The sequence below is a fragment of the Bubalus bubalis genome, chromosome 18 (genome assembly GCF_019923935.1).
Source record: "Bubalus bubalis isolate 160015118507 breed Murrah chromosome 18, NDDB_SH_1, whole genome shotgun sequence".
In the NCBI taxonomy this organism is placed as follows: Eukaryota; Metazoa; Chordata; class Mammalia; order Artiodactyla; family Bovidae; genus Bubalus; species Bubalus bubalis.
In genome coordinates this window covers 35,092,969-35,115,604 of record NC_059174.1, presented here as the reverse complement: position 1 = coordinate 35,115,604, position 22,636 = coordinate 35,092,969, and the positions used below count along the sequence as shown (strand labels likewise).

The 22,636-nt window shown below is 42.9% G+C and overlaps 2 protein-coding genes across 9 annotated transcripts in view; both read right to left on the bottom strand.

Annotated features, from left to right (window-relative positions):
- Positions 1-14,631, bottom strand: part of NFATC3 (nuclear factor of activated T cells 3) — a 93,897-nt gene extending 79,266 nt beyond the window's left edge. The window contains exon 1 of one of the 2 annotated variants that reach the window (XM_006040982.4): positions 14,226-14,631. In XM_006040982.4, coding sequence (XP_006041044.1) covers positions 14,226-14,328 — 103 coding nt within the window. In that variant the 5' untranslated portion in view covers positions 14,329-14,631. The remainder of the gene's footprint in view (positions 1-14,225) is intronic. The other variant, XM_006040981.4, reaches the window with a different exon arrangement.
- A 5,794-nt stretch (positions 14,632-20,425) lies between these two features.
- Positions 20,426-22,636, bottom strand: part of DUS2 (dihydrouridine synthase 2) — a 32,250-nt gene continuing 30,039 nt past the window's right edge. For all 7 annotated transcript variants that reach the window (XM_006040987.3, XM_006040986.3, XM_006040989.3 and 4 more), the window contains 3 exons: positions 22,362-22,449; positions 21,187-21,260; positions 20,426-20,959 (listed from right to left, as the gene is read on the bottom strand). In XM_006040987.3, coding sequence (XP_006041049.2) covers positions 20,722-20,959; positions 21,187-21,260; positions 22,362-22,449 — 400 coding nt within the window. In that variant the 3' untranslated portion in view covers positions 20,426-20,721. The remainder of the gene's footprint in view (positions 20,960-21,186; positions 21,261-22,361; positions 22,450-22,636) is intronic.

Here is a 22,636-nt window from a genome sequence, read left to right as displayed (position 1 = left end):
AAGATGCTTAATAGTGTAGTCCTTTAGAGGACTATCAATTAAAACCACAATAAGATGTCATTACACACACATCAGAATGGCTCAAAAGGTTAAACACTGTATGACTCAATTTATGTAACATTTTCTACACACATAGACACACAGACAGTGTGCGTAAAAATGGGAACAAGTGTAAAAATGGGAACAAGTGAATAAGTCTGGTGGATTGCAGCAATGTCATTTTCCTGGTCTTGATATTATACTATAGTTTTGCAAGAGTTTATCATTAGAAGAAACTGAGTAAAGGATACTCAGAAACTCCCTCTATTTTTTGCAACACTCTGTGAATCTACAATTATTTTGAAATAAAAAGCTTTTTTAAATATGCAAACGATTTAAATGACACTTCACCAAAAAAGACATACAGATGGCGAAAAAGCACATAAAAAGATGTTCAACAGCATTTAGTCATTAGGGAAATATAAAAAGACAAGGAAATACTACTGTGCACCTGTTAGAACTAAAACTACAATTCAGACATTGGTGAAAATGTGGAAATGTACATTTCCACTGCTAGTAAGGTTTGTGAAATGATACATCCAGTTTGGAAAACAGTTTATCAGTTTCTCAAAAAGTTAAACTTACACCTACGATATGACCAACCACAGATTTAAGGGTAAAGGAAATAAGTGCCCACACGAAGACTTATACATAATGTTCATAAGTTTTATTTGTAAGCCACAACAATCCAAAAGTCTGTCAAGAGGTGAATAGATAAACAAATTGTGGGATATGCACAGAATGGAAACTATTCTCCAGTAAGAATGACCTACTGATATGCTCACTAACAGGGATGAATCTCAAAATAACAATGACAAATGAAAGAAACTAGAACAACAACAACAAACCAAAACTATATACTTCATGATTCCATTTATATGTTTTCTATAGTGATTTCAGTGGCTGTCTGGGAAAAGGGGAAAGGTGAAGGTGTGGGAATGATGACAAAGCATACAAGGAAATTTTCGGAGGTGATGGATATGTTCACCATCTTTAATGTGATGAAATTTTCATAGGTACACATGTGTCAAAACATATCAAATAGCACAATTCAAATAAATAGTTTATTATTGAAGGAGATCAGAATATGCTATCCCAAAATATGCTACTTTGGCATAAGGATTATTTGAGCTGAAGTCAACTGAAAAATAGCAAACAGGAAAACCTCTCTATCCTCTCTCTCCCTTTCTGCCCAAAAGCTGGGCATAAATTTCCCTTTGTAAAGGTGTTCCCCTCTCCCATACCATGAAGAGAACTACTCTTAACTGCACAACAAATCTTACAAAAACAACATTTATAATACATTTCCTAGTCACCTTCCCATAATGTAAAACCCACCAAAAGTCCAAACCCCCTTTTTACTTTGTCTAGTCTCTTCTCCATATTTTTCCACTCTTTGATAAAACAGTATATAAGCCTCCCAGACTTTTCACAGTGCCTGGTATATTTTATTAAAATAAATCACTTTCCCCCTTCCTACTTCTAAATCTGCTTCTCCTATCACAATTGACCCAAATTAGAAAAAAAGAAATAATCCTAGTCTCTTTCCTCTCTTTATTCAGCTGATACCAGGTCCTTTTGATTGCTTTCCCCTAAATCTATCTCAGCGTCATTCCCAACTTGCCATCTCTACACCTCTGCCCATTATCATTTCTCAGACACAACACTGCTTTTGCCTCCATTCCTGCCTTATTCAGTCCATTATCTGCAGGGTAGCAGAGAGATCTAAGTCATAAATCTGACATTCTTGTCCAGCTTGGAATTCTTTGACAGCTCCCTGTCTTCAGTCTAAAATCCAGCTCCTTAATACAGCACAACAGGCTCTCCTTTTCCAGCCACATCTGGATACTACAGCCTCATCTTCCAACAAGAAAGGACCACACTAACTTGTGTTTTTGGAAGTGGGCCTGAAATGTACTTCCTACCCTATCTAGGCAAATAATCCTATTGGATTCAGCTCAACTTTAACTTCTGTGACCTCTCCAAGTTAAACTGTCATTTATGCTCTCAGAGGGCCTTCTCTATACCTGTATTACTGCTGTATTTAGTACACATCCACTCCAATAAACTGAATCATATTCATATGTAATAATATTGACACAGTAAGCTATATTAAAAGACTGAACATTTTAGTATATTCACTCAGCTAATGATCTAGAGGTCCCTTCCCACTCAGTTACTCTGAGATCTTATACAACATCCCTGTCTGGTTTCTACTTTCTCTTCCCCATGCATATCCTTCTGTTTTATCTTTTAACAAGTGTTAGTTATTTTTAGACTAGCTTTAAAGAAAAAGGATGAAATAAAATACTTTTAAAAGCATTTATGAAGAATTCCCTTGGGCTCCAGTGGTTAGGACTCTGCACTTTCACTGCCAAGGGCCAAGGTTCAATCCCTGGTCAGGGAACTAAGATCCTGCAAGTCACAAGGCAAGACCAAAAGATAGACAGACAGTTAGATAGATATCTACACAGATAGATCAGGTAAATACATAAAGCATGTAAAAAATACTTTACTATGTCTATTTTTAAAAATTGGGATTGGTTTAGAAAGATGGTTCTGATGAATTTATTTGCAAGGCAGCAATGGAGAAACAGACATAGAGAACAGACTTATAGACATGAGAAGAGGAGAGGTATGGAGATGTATGGAGAGAATAACATCAAAGTTTACACTTATCATATGTAAAATAGATAGCCAATGGGAATTTGCTGTATGTCTCAGGGAACTCAAACAGGGGCTCTGTATCAACCTAAAGAGGTGGGATGGGAAGGGAGGCTCAAGAGGGAGGGGACATACATCTATAGCTGATTCATGCTGATGTTTGACAGAAAACAACAAAATTTTGTAAAGCAATTATCCTTCAATTAAAAAATAAATAAAAAATTTTTTAAACTGGGATTGGTTTAACTAGAAGGTTCTTTCCTTATGTTTCTGTATGTCTGCAAGACCATCTGATTCCATTTGTACCATACAAGGAACATGATTTGGTGCCTCATATATGCCATCCACCAGATACCAAGCCCACTAGAAACCTACTAGCCATACTTCATCCTCTTTCCCTGCACTTATATAGGCTCCCCTGTCTACCAGAAGAACTTTAACAAAGCAAGAAACTCAGGTGCCAGTAAAAGTAATTGCAAAGGAAAAGTCTCATCTACATTTTAAAGATCCTCAACTGCTAGCATACTGTGGATAGAAAAAACAGAGGGTTATTTTGGAGGATCTCAAATCTCCTGCCCCCAGCATCCGTTTCCTCCTAACAGGTTTTCTGCCATGTATCCACTCTTCTCCTGTGCAGCCTTGTACTTCAGGGAAAGCCAATCACCTCCTCAGGCCAAGGGATGGGCCTGGTTGGCTAAGAATAATTCCATTTGTCTTTACTAGTTACTAATTTAGGAAAGGGAATGTAACCCAATTTTGGTCAATGAAATGAGAGGTTATATTTGCTTTAGGCTTCTGGAAAAATCCGTCCTCATGCTTAAAAAGAAGCATGTGAGGTCAGTGTTTGTGTCTCTTCCCCCTCCCTCACCAAATGTCAACCCCAAACATACCTATTTTGCATATGTTTAAACTAGAAAATAAAAAGCACTACTATTTCCTTTAAACAGTGATCAGATGATAAAAAGTCAAAGCAAGTTTCAAAACAATGATCAGTCAACATGTACCAGGTAACATAACAAAAGAACCTTCTTGCTTTTGCTCTGAAAGGAGAGTTCCGGTTAGAGTCATAAGAGTGTATGTAAAAAGAAATAGGTAGTAGACAAAGAGAAGCCCAAAGGCAGTACTGATCTTGGGAGATAAGATTAAGTAGCAGATGGCACACTGATCAAAACATCAAGGCAAAAATGTGTGTCAGCACTAGTGGCTATAGAAGGTAGAGCAGTTTCACTTCAGTTCTAAATTCAACCAAAGAAATAAGTAGTACTTATGTATCTGTTGAAACATTTGAAAGCAAAATGTTTAAATTAAAAAAAAAAAAAAAAAAACTATCTTAACTACTAATTTAGCATTTTTAAAATTTTGAACTTTTGTCTAATTTAGGTTTAGGATAATTTTCATGACAAATCTAAAAGTGCTTTAAATTTTAAGAGGTGCATAATTGGCCTGCAAAGGCCACAAGCCAGACCCTAATTAGGACAACTTGGGAGAGAATTACCAAAGAGAAAGACGAAATCCTCACTACTTAAAACCTAGAAAGTACGACTTCTCAACCTCCAGATCCATAAGGAAGGAAAGAAATCCAAAAGAGCCAAATTTTGGCTGAGCATGGTTAGCTGCGTGGTACCCTTTATTGGTCTGGCTGTACTACAGCTACCATTTAAAAATGTCTAGGGCAGGCAGGAGTAAGAGGCATTCCTCAAGTGGCCACTCTGAGCCCAAAGCAGAAAGTCTAGTCACAGGAACACAGGTAACTCTGCCTCAGGTACGTTTGATTCCATGTGCTCATCATGAGTCTTGGTTTTACCAAAGGGAAAACTATTTCTGTACTTGAACTCTTTCTGGGGTAGAGAGGCAAGGGAAATACCAGAAAGAGCCCAAGTCAGAAAACCAGGGTTCAAATCCCAACCCTTCTACTTTCTAGAAGGTCAAATCTACCTTCATTTATGCTTCCTCAGGTAAAATGGAAATAGTATCTACCTCTTCAGGTTATCATAAGACTTAGAAATAATATATATAAAAATAACTCGCATATAATAGTACTCAATAATGTTGGGTTAAGTATTTACTTAACACCACATACAAAAAAACAGAAGCTACAAAAATGATGAAAATTACAGGCTAGGCAAAAAAAGTTCAGGATTTTCAAGTAGAAATTAAGCAATTTACTAAAGAAAAACAAAAACTAGGAGCCAGAGATCCCGGGCCTCTGTTTTGTAACTAACTAGTTAAATGACCCTGGACAAGCCCACTTGAACCTACGTTTCCTCTCTTATAAAATGAAACAATAAAATGAGCCTGAAATTATTCTGTCCTTTTTGGCAGTGTCACTCAACTAGCAATGGATATGAATTTAGAACCCAGACCTAGTTCAATACTACCTCAAAATAATGTTTCTAAACTGTCTCACAAAAGAGACTATGAAACAATATGTGGCTGGCAGAGGCAGTTTGGACAAATGGGTAGAAAGAAAGATTTCATACTGGGCCTGAAACGAGATGATATTAATTTATAAAATTAATATTAATAAAGAGAATGTTATATTAATGTATAGAGTAAGGGATATAAAAAAGGTAAAGCACAATGAGGAAAACCAGTTTAGAGGCAGGTTATAGACAGAAGGGGGCAGGAATCAAAGATAATTTTAGCTGTGACTTTTAAAATTGAATTAGGGAATAAAATATGAAGAGAAAACTACATAAATCCAAATAGAAGCTGACCAAGACTTGAGTTAGAACAAAGAGCGGAGAGAAAGGGGGAGATATAACTCATTTTCAGGAAGTGGCAAAATTCAGCAATAAAAATACAGCAATATGCTGTATATAAAATAAAAAGACAGCAATATGCTAATTCAACAAAAAAATAATGTAAATCAGTAGAGCTGATTTACAATGCTGTGCCAATCTTACACCAAAATGACTCAGTGTTACATACATATACATTCTTTTTTAAATATTCTTTTCCATTATGATTGTTCCCAGGAGACTGGATATAGTTATATAGTACAGCCTTGTAGTTTATCCATTCTAAATATAATAGTTTGCATCTACCAACCCCAAATCCCCAGTCCACCCTTCTTCCCTCCTCTCCCCCCTTGACAACCATGACAACCACAATAAAAAATATTTTTTTGTATTGTATTAAAGAACTACAGACATAGGAAATATGGCTTGAATAATAATAACTTGTCAATGACCTACCAGTTTTAATATAATCAGAAATATGAAACCATCTTTTAGAGCTCAGTTTTTCAAACTGAAGGTAGTTATCTATTAGTGAGACATGACCAACAATATTTTAAAATTAACGAAAAAGAAAATATGAAAGTAATGCCAGAATAAAGGTAAATGCTACTTTATTGACACTTCTGTCTCAGTTTTCTCTGTTTAAACAAGTATCTGTTTGCTGGCTCAAAACAAAATTTATTACTCTGCATCATGGCCTAAAGGTTTTGAAACTCTCTATTATAGAAATTTTCAAACATAAAGTAGTGAATACAGTATAATTAGTCCCCATATATTTATCATGTAACTTCAACAATTTCTGAACGTCATTCTTCACTGAACCTTTACTGAAAGGAAGTGAAAACTATAAGGAAATGTTGCTGGCAGAGGAAATATCAAGTTTCCTTAAAATGCTTATACAACAATAAAAAATTAAAAAGTAACTTTTAAAAAATAATTTCATTTATTTATTTACGTTACGCTGGGTCTTCACTATGGTGTGCAGAGCACGCGTGGGCTTCAGTAGTTGTGGTGCACAGGCTTAGTTGCCCCGTGGCATGTGGAATCTTCTTGGACCAGGGATCGAACCTGTGTCCCCTGCATTGGCAGGTGGATTCTTAACCACTGGATTACCAGGGAAGTCCCTAAAAAGTAACATTTAAATACAACTTTCTATATTTTCCCCAAAGACTTTCTTCATATAAAGGACAAGGTTAAAACTTAATATTCCTTTAGAATTCAATATGATTCATAAATGGCAAAACATAAGATATAAATTTCAAATCTTCTTTGCTCTGAAAGGTACACAATCAAAAGAATTTATATGTGCATTATTTTTGTGAATTAATCCCTACTAATTACGTACAGGGCTTCCCTTGTGGCTCAGATGGTAAAGAATCCGCCTGCAATGCAGGAGACCTGGGTTCAATCCCTGGGTTGGGAAGATCCCCTGGAGAAGGGAAAGACTACCCACTAAGATTTAAAATCTAGTCTTAAAATTAAGATCAAGTTATCTAGTTTCATTTCATAATTTAAAACTTTAAGAGATTAACAATACTTAATAAGTATTAGACTGATGGATATAAGCAACATGGTCAAACATTAAAACTTCTTTTCAAACATTAAAAAACTTTTAAATTTCAAGCCATTAAATCATTAAACATTAAGTGACTTTTTCTGATCCCATGTAGTTACTTAGAAAATATTTTAGAAAAACTACTTAGAAAAACTAAAAAATACCTACTCAAAAGCACATCACAAGATCAGTTTCCTTCCTATTTATGTACACCACCAACATCCCACTGCTAATTCTACCCAAAGAGAGAAATGGGTTTTGGAAATCAGACATACCACAACTAGCTTTTGTTAAACCAGTTTTCAAAAAAAGTACATGCCACAGCAAATTCTATCAACTTCACAATGCTACTTTTTAAGTGAATATTCTTCTTATCCTAATAGAGAGCCTTGAAGAGTTTTGTCATTTTAAAACTTTCTATTATGGAAATTTTAAAACATACATAAAAATACAGAATATTATAATGAATTCCCATATATCCATCATCTAGCTTCAACAATTTCTGAATGTCATATTTTTCCTGAATGCTATTTTTTTAATTTAAAAATATTTTTATTTTAAACTAATACTGAAAAATATTTACATTTAAGTATGACTCACAAACTGTCCAATAAAAGTGTTCTGGCCGATGATGTAAAAATGTTTTTAGAAATATTTTTACATGTGACATAAATCAACATTAAAAAAGTTATAATTTCAAAGCTCACATAATCCTACCTATTTTCAAATTAAACCGCAAAGATGATAAAAATTTAATACAAAATTAAGAAATATAAAAATTTTAAGACACTGAAAATAGATTTTAAAACATTAAAAATCTCACCCACTTCTAAAACATAAGATAAATAGAAACTATACATTTTGTAAGAAAATGAAACCGTCGAGTGACTTTTCCAGTGTACCTGAGATTTTCAGGTTTTCATAAAGACGCACTTCCCTTACACACAGGAATATCAATATGTTAATTAGAACTGTCCCAACAACTAAAGTTCAGCTATCAATTCATAGACAATTCATAGAATATTCTGCTTAAATCTTACAGATCCAATCGTTCCTGTCTTCTCAAGTCCACTGAATTCATGCAAACAGGTGAGACTCATGCTATATAATTTATAAACATTACCAGAAACACTGAAATATATGCAGACTCACGCTATGTATGAGCTAAAATTATGGCTGTTAAAAAAGCTTGCTACTGCTTGTGACTCTCCTAAGCCTCCCTGAACAAATTCACTCCTCTTAAATTCCACTGTTACTTGAACCTCAAATGGCATGCCTGGGCAAATTTGATGACTTGGATTTTGTTTTAGAAGCCAGGCTTACTGCCAAGTCTGCTATGTCTACTCCCCTGACCCACTAGAACAGCTTTAGACAACACCTTCCTTATTTATGTTACTGCTGTGAGCAGTCAAACCACTGCTTTCTATCAAATGAGGCTCAACTAACTCAGGTTTCCTATCTCTTAGGAGTAATGCAATTGACTTCAATGTATTCTGGCTTCCTCAATCCCACCTCTTATTTAATATAAAACATCACCATACTGAATCACATACTAAGAAGGAAAGTAAAAGATACATTAAACGTCACAATCAGTAACACAACTCATTATCTTATCTTAAAATGTTTTCATTTTATATATTAGTATTTATCATTTTTTCTGAAGAACAATGAACTTCACATTTTCTTACCAAAAATGTCTTCATGATCAAACTTCATTGAAAAAATAAACGCAGAGCAAGACTCAAAAGCAAAGTCTGGGATATAATTCAGTAAAAATACATACAATAATTTTAGGCAAAGTTCATTGGTTGATACCAAAGGCAAGTCATAATAATAAGTTAATTCTACAACTTATCTTAATATTTCAAATGCCCTTAAATACTTAAGTTTTAGGCCTTACTAGACCCTCCCCGCAGTATCTTGGCAATATACACAATACCCAAATTTTAATTTTTATATTATCTAATAAAATTACTATAGTATTACCTCCGGTAATAGTTTAGAATATATGCCAAAATAACCTTTCTGTACTGGCAAAATCCCACTGACAGAGGAACCTGACAGGTTACAGTCCATGGGGTAGTAAAAGAGTTGGACACAACTGAGCAACTAAAGACTTTTGAGAGTCCCTTGGACTGCAAGGTGATCTAACCAGTCCATCCTAAAGGAGACCAGTCCTGAGTGTTCATTGGAAGGACTGATTTGAAGCTGAAACTCCAATACTTTGGCCACCTGATGTGAAGAGCTGACTCATTGGAAAAGATCCTGATGCTGGGAAAGATTGAAGGCAGGAGAAGTGGACAACAGAGGATGAGATGGTTGGATGTCATCACCGACTCAATGGATGTGAGTTTGGGTAAACTCCGGGAGTTGGTGACGGACAGGGAAGCCTGGCGTGCTGCGGTCCATGGGGTCACAAAGAGTTGGACACAACTGAGCGACTGAACTGAACTGAGCAACTATAAACAACAACAAAAACAATTAGCAAACGGGAAAATCTAAGAAAGCACAGGTATAGCAATGCTCTTACAATGATAAAGTTTTAACAAAACAACTAAAATGTTTTCCTTAATTTTCCCCCATACTCACTAAAACACAGTTATTCACTAATCTCCATCACAAAATTCTGCTAATACCCTCAGGAGTATTGTCTATGTCTATCAGGAAAAATGTCAAGGAAACAGAATATTATTTTTCCAAGTGAAATGGTGAAGCGTTTATCATTGACTCAATCACCAAATACGTATTCTCACTGCATTCAAGTCTAAGGGAAAAGCTGACCGATGGTATGAAAGTAAGGTTCAGCAGTAATCAAATCTTCCTTTATAGTATCTAATGTGCTGTATAAACACACCATTAATTTCTACAGGAAACCATACACGCAACTTCCCTTTTTCATACTGATTTAAATATCCAATTATACTTAGTATGGTTAGTAAAGCAACCATCCTTCACACCATACTGAGTTAGTGACAACCTAATTCAAGTAAGTAGAAAAATGTAATTAAAAGCAAGTGACCTTCAGTGCACATATTTAGTAAGATATGAGAAAGGAGGTAACATTGAAAACAGGAATAGAATTAAAAGGAAAAAATAAAAATATTTAAGACAAATATTCCAACTCATTTAGTAAGGTTTAAAAGACTGGATCTCTCATCTCTCTCTCAATATTTTAGTTTACCATAGAAAAAAGGTCTAGAAAATAGGAGGAAATAAAAAAATAATCAATCATCAATTTTCAGGTGTTTTTTAAAAAATCTTACCATTTTGAAAAAAAATTACCACCACTTACTGAGTATCACTGGACCAAGGACTGTGCTAAGACCTTTAAATACATTATCTCATTTAAAACAAGAGAAACAAAAACAGAGTACAAATTTTAATAAAAACAAAAAGTGAGAAAATGAAATTATCTAAAAGACAGTAAATTATAAAGAATACATGACTCAGATGTCCAAGCACTAAACAAAGTCAAACACTACAGATTAAAGATTAGGACAATGATCTAGAAAAAGTTCCTCAAATTCATTTTTTAATTTTTATTAAAAAAAAATTTCCCCTCAACTTTATGTGTGAAAAAGCTGCATATTAAAGTGGTATCTGACAAAACTACACTTATCATAAAGTAAATTTCTAACAAAAATACATATTCCATCTACTTCTCTCCTTTTAAAAACGAACAACAGATAAAATACAACACACCTACAGCACACCCTCCTCCCAGTGACTCTCCTCCGGGACTAGAAAGTCCAAGTTTACTAGCGAACAAATCCTAAGAATGAAACTTTAAATCTGAAACATAAAGATTATTACAACATCTAACTAATATATATCAATACACTAAAATAGAGCACCAGAAGCTACCCTTCATGATGGCAAATAATATTAGCAAAATACATTAAACACCAATTTAAAATTCTCTATTTACTCGTGAGGTATATCTTCATTTTCAAACTAGGTATTAAGTAAAGGATATGTGAACATAGTATTTTGATTCACTTTTAACTGGAAAAATGTCAAAGTTAACCCTGTCCTCATATTTAAAAAAAAAAAAAAAAGCTAAAGACTCTAGAATCTTAAATTTTCTTTAATGGAAAAAAATCTCAAAATACCTTGGTAAGTAATAAACTTAAGTCAGTCACAATGTATTGACTTTATCCAGTGTCAAATCATCTAATTTGTATTTTACAAGCATGCTTAGGATATTCACTAAATTCAGCTTCTTGCCTTGTCCTCAGTCTCCATCCACTATCCTCTCCACCTCCAAATATTTTTTAAAATCTTCTGTATGGAAATTTAGATATGACACAAGTACTCTCAAGCCTTTAGAGAGAAGGAAAACCTGGAACCCAAAATGACCAAGATCTGCCGTCTTATGGTATTGACCAATAAAAGTCAAAGAACTAAGACAAGTCTCATAAACTTCCCTTACCACACACAAAAAAGAAAAAACAACTGACTCAAAACTTAAGTGGTACTTTTTCATTAACTGAACAAATACTGGGTGCCTACTATGTTAAAGGCACTGTGCTACGCATCTATAAACAAGATACCAATGTTATCCCTGCCCTTGTGGAATGTTCCACTTCACTAAGGAAGAGAACTCAGACACAAGCAAACTCACTGACACGACCCAATACTGATCTGAATTCTAGTAAGCAATTTTACTCTCATGGCCCACCTTACTGCATATTATCATCCTAAAAGGATGTTAGTTAATCCACTTAGTCCTTCAAACTACACACTCTTAATTATGTTTAATAAAATGAAACTTTGAACTTCAAAATGAAATTTTGAACTTCCCTGGTGCTCCAGTGACGAAGACTGCACTCCCCATGCAGGGGCCTGAGTTCAATCCTGAGTTAGAGAGCTAGAATCCCATATGCCTCAACTAACACACAGCACAGCCTAATAAATAAATAAATATTTTTTAATGAAAATTAATAGGACAAGTAACTTTGAAACCTTAATTTTGAACATTTAACACATCATTTTCAAAAGAATTTAAAAACTAGCTAGTAGGTGTTCATAGCAGCACTATTTACAACTGCCAAAAAGTAGAAAAAAACTCATGTCCATCAATGGATGAATAGATAAAGAAATAGGAGTAAATATACGATAGAATATAATCCAGTCATAAAAAGGAACAAAATACTGCTATGTTCCATAGCGCGGATGAACCACAAAACACTGCACTAAGTGAAAGAAGCCAGACACTAAAGGTCATATACGTATGATTCCATTTATATAAAATATCCAGACTAGGTAAATCCATAGAGATAGATCCCAGATTAGAGACTGGGCTGCCAGGGACTGGGAGGGGGCAAGGGAGAAAGAAAAGCAACTGCTTAATGGGTTTGGGGATTCCTTTTAGGGTGATGAAAATGTTTTGAAACTAGATAGATGTGGTTGCACAATGCTGTGACTGCACTAAATGCCACTGAATCATTCAATTAAAAATGGTTTGTGTCATGTGTATTTTACCTTAAGTTTTTAAGACTTAAAAAAATAGCTACTAGACTACTTTAAAAGGGACGTTTTGTCAGAAATAAAACTGCTCAAGTTTAACTTTGGGAAAACCAGTTATAATCAAGTTTCAAATCTTAACTTCTAGACCCATTTTGATTTTGACCCATGTCTAAATGTTTTTTAGAGGACTTATGGCAAAAATCATTCTTTAAAAAGCTGTTTTCATAGCTTGTAAATGTTAATGTTTGAGATGTACATACAATTCCAACTACATGATGATTCTCCTTTATTACATGTTTGATTAACATCCTTATGGATCATCTGTTTGGTATGCCATGTTCTCAATCAAGTCTGTGTCCAATAAAAGTTTGCTGACATCATTAACTGTTTATCTTCTCTATAATGAAAATACTCATTCAAACGAGGTATTTTTTTTGTTAAACCCCAATAATCTAAGTACAATTCAATGCAACCCTCTCCATAAAAGCCACTTTTCCCGTTTCTACCTCTATCATAAGCTGCACCATTCGGTCAGCCTAGTAGCACAGTTATTTGGGTTATGTGCCTCCATCCCATTTCCCAAGTTCCTTGAGGGGCCTCTCAGTTCTTTCTGCGCCCATCATAACACTACCAAACACCATCCTGAGCATAACAGGTGCTCAAACGATGTCAATGGAATTGAAAAAGACATCTAACATAAAAAAAAACCTAAGAGAACTGATAACACAATACAAATACTTCGCAGAGATTCTTTATATAATATGTTCTGATATGTTTTTCAGTGCAAGCCTACAGAACAGTTTGTTGAACATCAGTATGAACATTAAGTAATTCACCTAACACCCGGAAAGAATAAAGGGGGATTAGTCTTATCCATTTCCCTTTTGAGGTTCGCTTGCATAAGTAATAGGGAAACTGAACTTAATGAACCACAGTATTCCAAACCAGGTCACAGGAGAGTTCCAAGTCCCCAGCCATCCTGTTTCTATTTCCTGATTGGTCTGACCTCCAAGCATTATGGTGCCCAGCCTTTCACGATCTCCTTTAAACTCAATACAGGATCTCCTTCAAAACATCTTCCGAGGTGAGCTTTTTCTGAAAATAAAAACTGACTTCCAGAACTTTCTAGGAGAATTACGGACAAGGCACCCCACTTTTAAAAATGTTCCGAAACACTCTGCTGCAAAAAAAAAAAAAGAAAAGAAACCTATTTTTCAGAAAAGTGCCGTTACAGTTACACTTCTAATTAAATGTGAGCCATTAACTTGCACAAGTGGAAATTTAACACTACAGCATTACTCTCCTAGCGAAGTATATTTAAATAGACATGAGCACGAATTTTAGAGAGCTCCTCCACTTCCAGAATGCGCATCTTTCAAATGGAGATTGTTTTTAACACTTAGAATAGATGAAAAACCAAGCCTGCTTACACTTCACAGGGACATTTCCTTCACACCACGCTGGCAAAGCAGCGACAACCAGACGCCACCTGGGCAGCGGCCCCGACCCTCGGCCTCCAAACCCCCGGAGTCCAGGTCCCCACTAGTTTGCTTCCAGCCAAGCCCGCAGCCACTGCCAAGTCGTTGCGACTCACACGCCTCCTCAGCGGTTTAAATCCGCTCTTTACTCACCACACACACACACCCACACACACACGACGTTACCAGACTCGGGACGACCAAGGGACCAGGGAGGGGGCGAGCTCGTGCGAGCGAGAAGAGCTGACGCTCCCCATTCCCGCCCCGCCCGGCACCCACCTGCAGGCCGCGAGCCCGGGGGCGGCGGCGCCGGCGCCCCGTCCTCGCCGAAGACGAGTTTAAAGTCGAGCTCGTCGTGGGCGCCACAGTTTGCAGTAGTCATCGGCGTGGCCCGGGGTGCTGCGGCTCCTCCTCAGGCGGCTGCGGCGGAGGCGGCGGCTCCTCAGCGCCGCTTCATGCCGGGCCGCTCCGGCCAGGAGTTCGCGGCTCCGGAGCAAACTTTCCGGGCGGGGACCGCGACGCCGAGCTTTCCGTTCCGAACTCGAAAACTGGCCGCGCGCCGAGCCGCACCACGAGCCGCCCCCACTGGCAGTCGTCGGTGCCCAAGCTGCCACGGTCGCCTTAGACGATATTCCCCGCCCCCCAACAGCCGCCGCCACCGGCGCGCTCCCGCGCCGTAACGCGCGCCAGGCCCCGCCCCCTACCGCGCGCCCGTCTGACCCGGCAGCCCATAGGCCACTGGCGCCGCGGGCTAGCCCGACGGCCCCGCCCTCTCAACCGGCCTACCGCGTGACTCCCTCTCCCGGAGAAGGAAGCCATGTGATCATGGAGAGTCGGGTAGTCCTGCTACCTCTTGGGAGTTGTAGTTTGGCCTCTACTCCATCACCTCCACACCCGGTACCAGGTGTGGGGTCCATAGCCCTCTAATTAGATTGAGGGGCCCACTACCAGCCAACCAGAGATCCCCTTCCTTCTTGGGTGGAGCCCTAGCTGGGGAAGGGGCGCTAAGAGCCTTGGGGTTAAGGGTGCGGTGATTGGCGGCTGCAGAGTTACTTCTGCTGGCTGAGTTTTGGGAAAGCAACAGCGCTCGAGAGGGTTATGTGGCTATCAGTCACACCCTCATCTCTTCACCCCAACCTTGATGGCGGAGTCTCCAGAGGGCGGGGACTGGGTTGGCCTTCCAGCTAATCAAGAGCGGAGCGGGAGAAGACCTGGGTTGCGCGACGATCCTCAAGCCTGAGTTACCCGTAGCTGCAGACCCACTCCTGAGGGGCGGAGCCCGCGCTTCGCCGACTGAGCCTTTGTCTACCCCCGTCAGCCCGCCTAGCAACTGCTCTCTCGAGGACAGTCGGCGCATTCGAGACCTTGGCGAAGTCCTAGAAGCAGGGTCTGTCCCCTGCTGTGTCAGGCTAACAGAACGGGAAAGCCCATCGTGAACTCACGCCACTGTAAGGGCTCTTGTGACCTCTGCATCCCGATGCACATCCATTAAAGCGGGAGTAACTGTACTACCCAAACTGAGTGGCTGTTAGTGGGAAGGAAGTGACACTGTATCAACAGTTTTCAAACTCTCGGCCCCTCCCCAGCGGGCCAGTCTTCCCCCGAGACAACCTAACGCCTCCTGGAGCCTGGGGTAGAGGCTGTGCCCAGGGACGCTCAGCCTGGCTTGTTTACTTAGGACTCCTCCAAGGCACAGGGTGAACCAAAGTCTGGGAGAGGTGACAGTGACCATCTCTCCTAGTTCCAGGCCCTGAAGGGCATAGCATCCCTAGAAGTGTGTTGCCAGAAGAACCAGGGTCTCAGGCAGATGCAAGAGCCCAGGCATATTCTACACTGTCTACAAAAAAAACCCTGGCTAGAGACTTGAGAATCCCTTGGACTGGAACATCAAACCAGTCAATCCTAAAGGAAATCAGTTCTGAATATTCATTGGTAGGACTGTTGCTGAAGCTGAAGCTCCAATACTTTGGCCACTTGATGTGAAGAACTGACTCATTGGAAAAGACTGAAGGCAGAAGGGGACGACAAGAGGATGAAATAGTTGGATGGCATCACCGACTCGATGGACATAAGTTTGAGGACACTCCGGGAGTTGGTGATGGACAGGGAAGCCTGGGGTGTTGCAGTCCACTGGGTCGCAAAGAGTCAGGCATGACTGACTGACTGACTGAACTGAAGAGGGCAAGGTGGACCACCCTGAAGAAATGTCTCAATATGTGGACTGACAACATGAGCTACCAGGGAACCCTAGGGAGAGCCCAACTAAGCCTAGGGTCAGGAAGACAGGGCATGTCCAGACCAGTGAGACGTCTATCTTGGATTGGTTCATCCCTTAGGTCAGAAAACTTTTCCTGCCCTATGCTCTGTACCCATACCTGTGCTGGACCTGGGGAGGCAGAGATAAATTAATCTCCCTTCAGGCATCAGGGAGAGGCCAGCAAATCTAATCACTGTGCAAAGAGATTATGGCTCTGCCAAGAACTCAGAGGAAACTCATAATCACCCTGGCTGCAGGGCTAAGTAGGAACTGGAGAGATGGGCATGATGGTTCCAGGCAGAAAACAGATTTCCAAAGACTTGGAAACCAGAGAGTACATGCAGTGAATAAAAGCCAAAAATAAGGCCCGATGAATGGGGAGAGTGGTTCATGCCACTGTGAGCTCTCTGGACTTTATCCTGAGTGCAGGAGGGAGCCACGAAAGGGTTTAGAGCAGGAGATTTCCATTTCAGAATCCTGAATGAATCTCTGGCTTGGAGTGGGGGAGGGGAAGATTCGAGGCAGAAGACAACAGTAGTCAAGGAGAGGGAGCAAACAGCATTAAGTGGGTGAAAGAGCCTTCCAATAAGCAGTCCTGCCTTCAGAGGATCTCCAACCTTGAGGGCCTAAGTATGGAATTTAGAGTCCAGACATCACACTAACTTCAGCCTTCTGCCCCCGGCAGATGTTTGGTCTGCCAATTAGTATTACATGTAACACGACCCTTAGTATACTAAAAGGCCCCAGAAGTTTAGCCAGCTCACCTCTTCCTCATCATAAAATGATGCAATCTCAGGATGTGTCATCCCTACTGCCCTCACATACACACACACACACATACACCAATACCTCCCAGGTTATCTGGATGGAGAAAATGAACCTTTATCTAACCCCTCTGCCCTCCACATATGACTTTATCTGAACCAGGGGCTCAGCCAGTCAGGCCAGGGAGAAGACAGAAGGAAGATCGTGGGCCCACCAGCCCCACCACTGGGCAGGGACCACAGAAGCTATAGACAGTTGCAGAAATTCACCCATTCATCAAATGTTCAGCGATGCATCTGTGTTCCCAGCCACTGTGCACTTGGAGAACACTTAAAAGGGCTCATGTCTTGGGGAAGGTTTCTGCTATGGAGGAGACTGAGAACCCTAATCTGGAGTGTGATGAGGGCTGGGGCAGAAGTGAGCACCAACTGCAGGAAGAGTATTAGCACCTTTGGAAGAAAGGCGGCAATGGCTGGGAGCCCTGCAGGCTGTGAGGAATCAACATACATCCATATACAAATTCTCTCTACCCCTTTTCCTTACCCAGGGCCAGGATTCAGGTCAGCTCCCAAAGCTCTTTTAGACGGCAGGCAGCCATCTGACCCATCTCCAGCCTCCTGAGAGCCCCGTGCAAAACCAGGAGACTCAGGGACCCAGTGCAATAGACAGAACCCCAGACTGGGCCAGGATCATGGACAGGGATGGTGTGGGTCCCTTCTCCCACCTGTGTGTATGCCAGTCAGGGTCTGAGATGAGGGAAGCCATCCCTTTTGTCAGCTGCCACATGCTTGGCCCTGAGCCCTCATCATTGAAGGCTCTCCTGTGGCCTCTGAGGGATGGTACAGCTTAGCTCAGTCCAGCCCACCTTGTTCCAGGGACAACAGGAATTAGGGACAACAGGAGCCTTGGAGAAAAGTCAGGGTTTAGAAAAGTTCTTCCTCTCCACGGCACACATTCCCCACCTCCACCACAAGCTCGTTTGACTTTTCCTCTGTGCCTGCTCCCCACCCCCACGCCCAGGCTGGCCAGAGGGGCACAAGGACTGCCCTTGAGCAGCTCCCAATCTGGCGGAGGGGATATGACCAGCAAACTACAATCAAGAAAAGTTAGTTGCTGAAGTCAGCACAGGGTGCTAAGAAGACAGGGTCAGCACTTTGTCCTCAAGCGCTAGGCTGTGGAGTTTGGACTTAATCCAGAGGGCAGTGGAGAGCGCTGGAGGAGTTTCTGAGCAGGAGTGACACCTGGAAGGACAGAGTGAGCAGAACGGCAGGAGCAAGAGATCCCCCACCCATCACTGCATCCAGTCCAGTCTGTTTGCTATAGCCTTCATAAGACCTGCCCACCTTTTCCTCCCATGCTCATATTAAATCCATGTGTGGGACTTCCCTGGTGGTCCAATGGTTAAGATTTCACCTTCCAGTGCCAGGGGTTCAAGTTAGATCCTTGATCAGGGAGCTAAGATCCCACATGCCTCACGCCAAAAAAACCCAAAATATATATATATATATAAGAAAAAAAAAAAAAAAAACAGAAACAATGCTGTAACAAATTCAATAAAGACTTTAAAAATGGTCCACATGGAAAAAAATCTTTAAAAAAAAAAAGTGTCCCCAAAATATGATGCGTTAAGAGGATGTCCTCAATCAAGGTGGCTGGAATGGATAGATAAGTGTGGTGGCCACTAGATCAGAGAGCGGTTTGGGTATCTAAGTGGCCTGTGTTTAAGGTGAGCATGGTGAGCACAGTGGGTGCAGCTTTCAGATCTGATTGGGCCCTCCCAGTTGGTCCCAGGTTTTACGTCTCTCTGAGACCAGGGCAGGCATCACTGAGGAGTGCTAAAGTGAGATTATTTGAGGGGCAACATATTCAAGCAGAATTCTGCTGGACATCCTCAGTCAACGAACACACACTAGCCCCCATACTTGCTCCCCTGTGACTCACCCTCTCCCCGATACTTTTCCTGGCCCCTGAAAGTCCCCACACTCTAACCTCTATCTCAGCAGCTGACCTCTACCCCTGCCTTTCCTTGCCCATAGTCCAGAAATAGACCTGACCACTCTAGAGCAGGGACCCCGGCCCCGGCCCCAGGAAAACCACACTGATGGAAGAAGAGGTCTGAGGACAGAGCCCCACCCCACCAGGGAAGTGGATCTCCGGACTTGGTACCTGGCCTACCAGGGTCCTCCCATAAGCTCTGACAAGCTCAGGATGCCTGGAGGGTCGATCCCCTGGGACCTGTCTGTGCTGTTCCATTTGGGTATGAAGAAAAGCAAAGGGGGCATTTTGACTGAAAATAGTTTTTTGTAGGAAAAATCAGAAATAAATTATGCCTAAAGTTGGATGGCTGAGAACCAAGCCTCAGTCTGTCTCCTGGGTGGGGCTCTTTCTCTGGAGGCTCTGGCCTGGGAAGTAAGGGCAGCCTCACCATAGAGTGACCCCATTAGCTGCACAGTGCCAGGTGAGGCTATTTATCCTTTGGCCTCAGGCAGTAGAACAGCCGATCCCACTCGGAGAAGGGCTCTTGGGCCCAGCAAGGACTAGAAGTGACTCGCCCAAGGTCAAAGAGTGATGGGCTCCTGGAGGCCCTGGTTTTGTGGTATCCTTATCTGCAAACAGAAGAGCAAGTGTGGGTGCAGGGAGGGACCGCTCCGGGATTGAGGCAGGGGCCTCACCCACCCAACCCTTGACTCAGGTCCTCAGGGCCAGGAGTACAGACTGGAGATGAGAGGAACAAGGCCTTGACCCAGAGGGGAATCCCCCCTCCACACAGAGCTCTAAAAGGAGGAGAAGCTGCATGTTTACAGCGGAGGAAGCGGGGGCGGTGCTGGGCAGAGACCTTTGGTCAGAAGGCCCCTCCCAGTTAAGTGGGGGAGGCCCCACAAATGTGGTAGCCCATTTGTTTGCTTCTCACTGCCAGGAGGAAATTAAAGAGAATCTGCCACTTCCTTCCGGCCCAATGGGATGGGATGGTGGGGGCGGAAGGCGGGGGGGGGAGCAGTGGCGTGGGCGGGCAATCACAAGGGGCCCAAATTGCTGTCATCAGCAGTCTCCCGTGTCCTCTGCCCAGAGCGCTCTCATAGGTCTGAACTCCAGCTAGGTGGGGTGGGTCACACTGAGCACCCCCTACCCCGCCACTCGCCTGACCTGGTCCCTTACTAGGGTACCAGATACCCTAACAGTTCCCCTAGATTCCATCTCATCTCTCATCAGGAAAGCCAATTGATGGCCAGTGCCTCAGGTTTAGCATCTGCAGAATGGGCCTCTTGGGCCTTCCTGGCTCAACTTGAGTCCAGGAGTCCAGTGAGCATTAAAGGTGATACCCCATCCCCCACCTCCATCTAGGATGGGTAGGAGAAATGCTTCAGGAAGCCCCAGCTCTGTCCAGAGGCTGGAAGCAGACTAATGCCAAGACATCCATCCATGGGTAAAGAGCCAGGCTGAAGCAGCCAGCCGGGGGTAAGGGTGGTGGGTGTCTTTATTGCACTGTACCAATGTCAGGTTGGGGAGGTGCCACCTGAGAGCTCCTGTTTTCAAAGAAAATACTGAGGTCGCTCTGCTGCTCAGACCCACTGAGGGAGATGGACACTCTGGGCACCCCTTGGCCTATGCTCCAGGCTGCTGACCCAAGCCAGAACCTCTCAATTCCTGTCCAGCAGGGGCAGAAAATTGTCCAATGGCATCTGCCTGGTGCTCTGCACCCACAGCCATCCTAGGGCCAGGCCCAGGGAGGGGCTGACCAGGGAAGGACAGTGGTCACCAGCCTTCCAGGGGGCTCTCTTGACCACTTGCCAAGGCTACAAAAGGCTTCTTGCACAGCTCCTCAGGCATGGCTGGCTCCTGAGTTCTGGGGTCCCCAGGGTCTTGGTCAAAGGCCTCCCGCTTGCGCTTGTGCAAGGAGGGGATCTCCTCACCCAGCCGACCCTCTGGGAGGCCCTGGCTCCGCAGACAAACGATGGCTGCAGCCTGCTCCGCCAGTTTCTTGGACTTGTCCCTGGGTAGACGAGGTAAGGGGCAATAAATCAGGGAGACAGGCAGACTGGTTACAGGCTGAGAGGCTTGACTCTATACACCCTTGGCAGAAATTCTGACAAAACTGGGGAAGGGGTCATCACCCAGGGATACCACTATCTAGGTACACCGGCCCCCCTAGCCCTCCCAGGCCAATGCAAGGATCAGGCCCTGCCACTAAGCCTCATGCCCACTGATGAGAAAACTCACCACAAGGTAGACTGGTACTTTTGTTCAGCAACAGTGACAACAGAACAGAAGAGGCGATCCAGGGGGCGCTGGACCTGGTACAGAGAGAGCAAAGAAAACAGGGACAGCTGCACGAAAGCCAGACGGCCAAGCCCTGGAGGCCCACCTGCCAGGGTCACAACAAAGGCAGAGAAAAGGAAGTACCTTCACCTAAGTCACACGAAGGCTACCTCTATCACATGCTCCTCCCCAGAAGGGCCTGTATGCATCTTCCAGGGAAGAAAGGCAGATACACAGTCAACGACATCCCAGTGTGTCAGGGGTTCTGTCATGGACCTAAGTGAAAGGCCATCACAGCCCTCAGCTGCGCGTGACTGTGGAGCTTTCTCCCGCTGACATCTGGATGGGCCAGGTCCCCTCGGTGAGGAGGAGCTCACCAGATGGCAAAGGGGTGAAAGGGGACAAGGACAGGGGCACAGAAAGTACACCAGGCAGAGCGACCAGGTGGAGTGGTGGGTGGGGAGCTGAGTGGGCGCGACCTGAAGTGGAAAGACACGTGGGGCGCGTGTGCTCTGTGCTGAGGTGGGAGGGCTGGATCCCAAGGTGCTGGGGAGCTGATGAGGATGTGAGCAAGGCAGACAGAGTCAGATTCGTTTGGAAAAGTCACTCTGGCAGAGGGGGACACCAGGCCCAGAAGATACAAGCTTGGAGGTCCACAGGCCAGTACAGAAGAAACAGGGCAACCTAAACAGGCACGGCCATGGGGACCAAAGGAAGTGAAGCAAGACTATCTCAAAGTTTCCACTGAGGGGCCCAGATGTGGGGGGCCCAATTCTGTGCCCCATTGGCTGAGGCCTGGTCCAAAAACCCGTCAGTCTAACTTTTAGGTTGGATCATCCTTCCTAAGCCAGACAGCCCTTTCCAGAGACGAGACCCCTGCCCAGGCAATGCCACCAGAAGGGACTGGCCTGAGCACTACTTACTTAAGTCTCTAGTTCAGTTTTATGAAAGTGGCCAGAACTAGACAGTAGGGCCACCGTCACCGGGAAGGACCTAGTGGCAACCAGCCCACAGAAGGCAACACCAGGCTCCAGCCAAGTGGCCTGAAGCCCAGGTGGAGCTATGGGCGGGCTTGGGGCACGGCGGCAGCGGGAGTGCATGGGCTGGACGAGGGCAGGATACAGCCAGGAACTCACCGTTTCATACACCGGCTGTGCTAGCTTCTCCCTCCGGCACCACTCCAGCAGGCACATCTTGGGGGTGATCTGGGGTGAATATGCTCGCCTGGAGAGAGGCGGGGAAGGGGTCAGGGCCCACCGACCATCAGCACTGCATTCCTCAGCAGGGGCCTGACTCAGTGCCTGGGAGCTGCAGGAACTGAGGCCACAGACTGCTGCCTCAGGACTCCTGCTCCAAGTCCCTGAATCTCCCGCTTCTGTCCCACCTGCAGCTCAGGACCTGCGTTCTACCT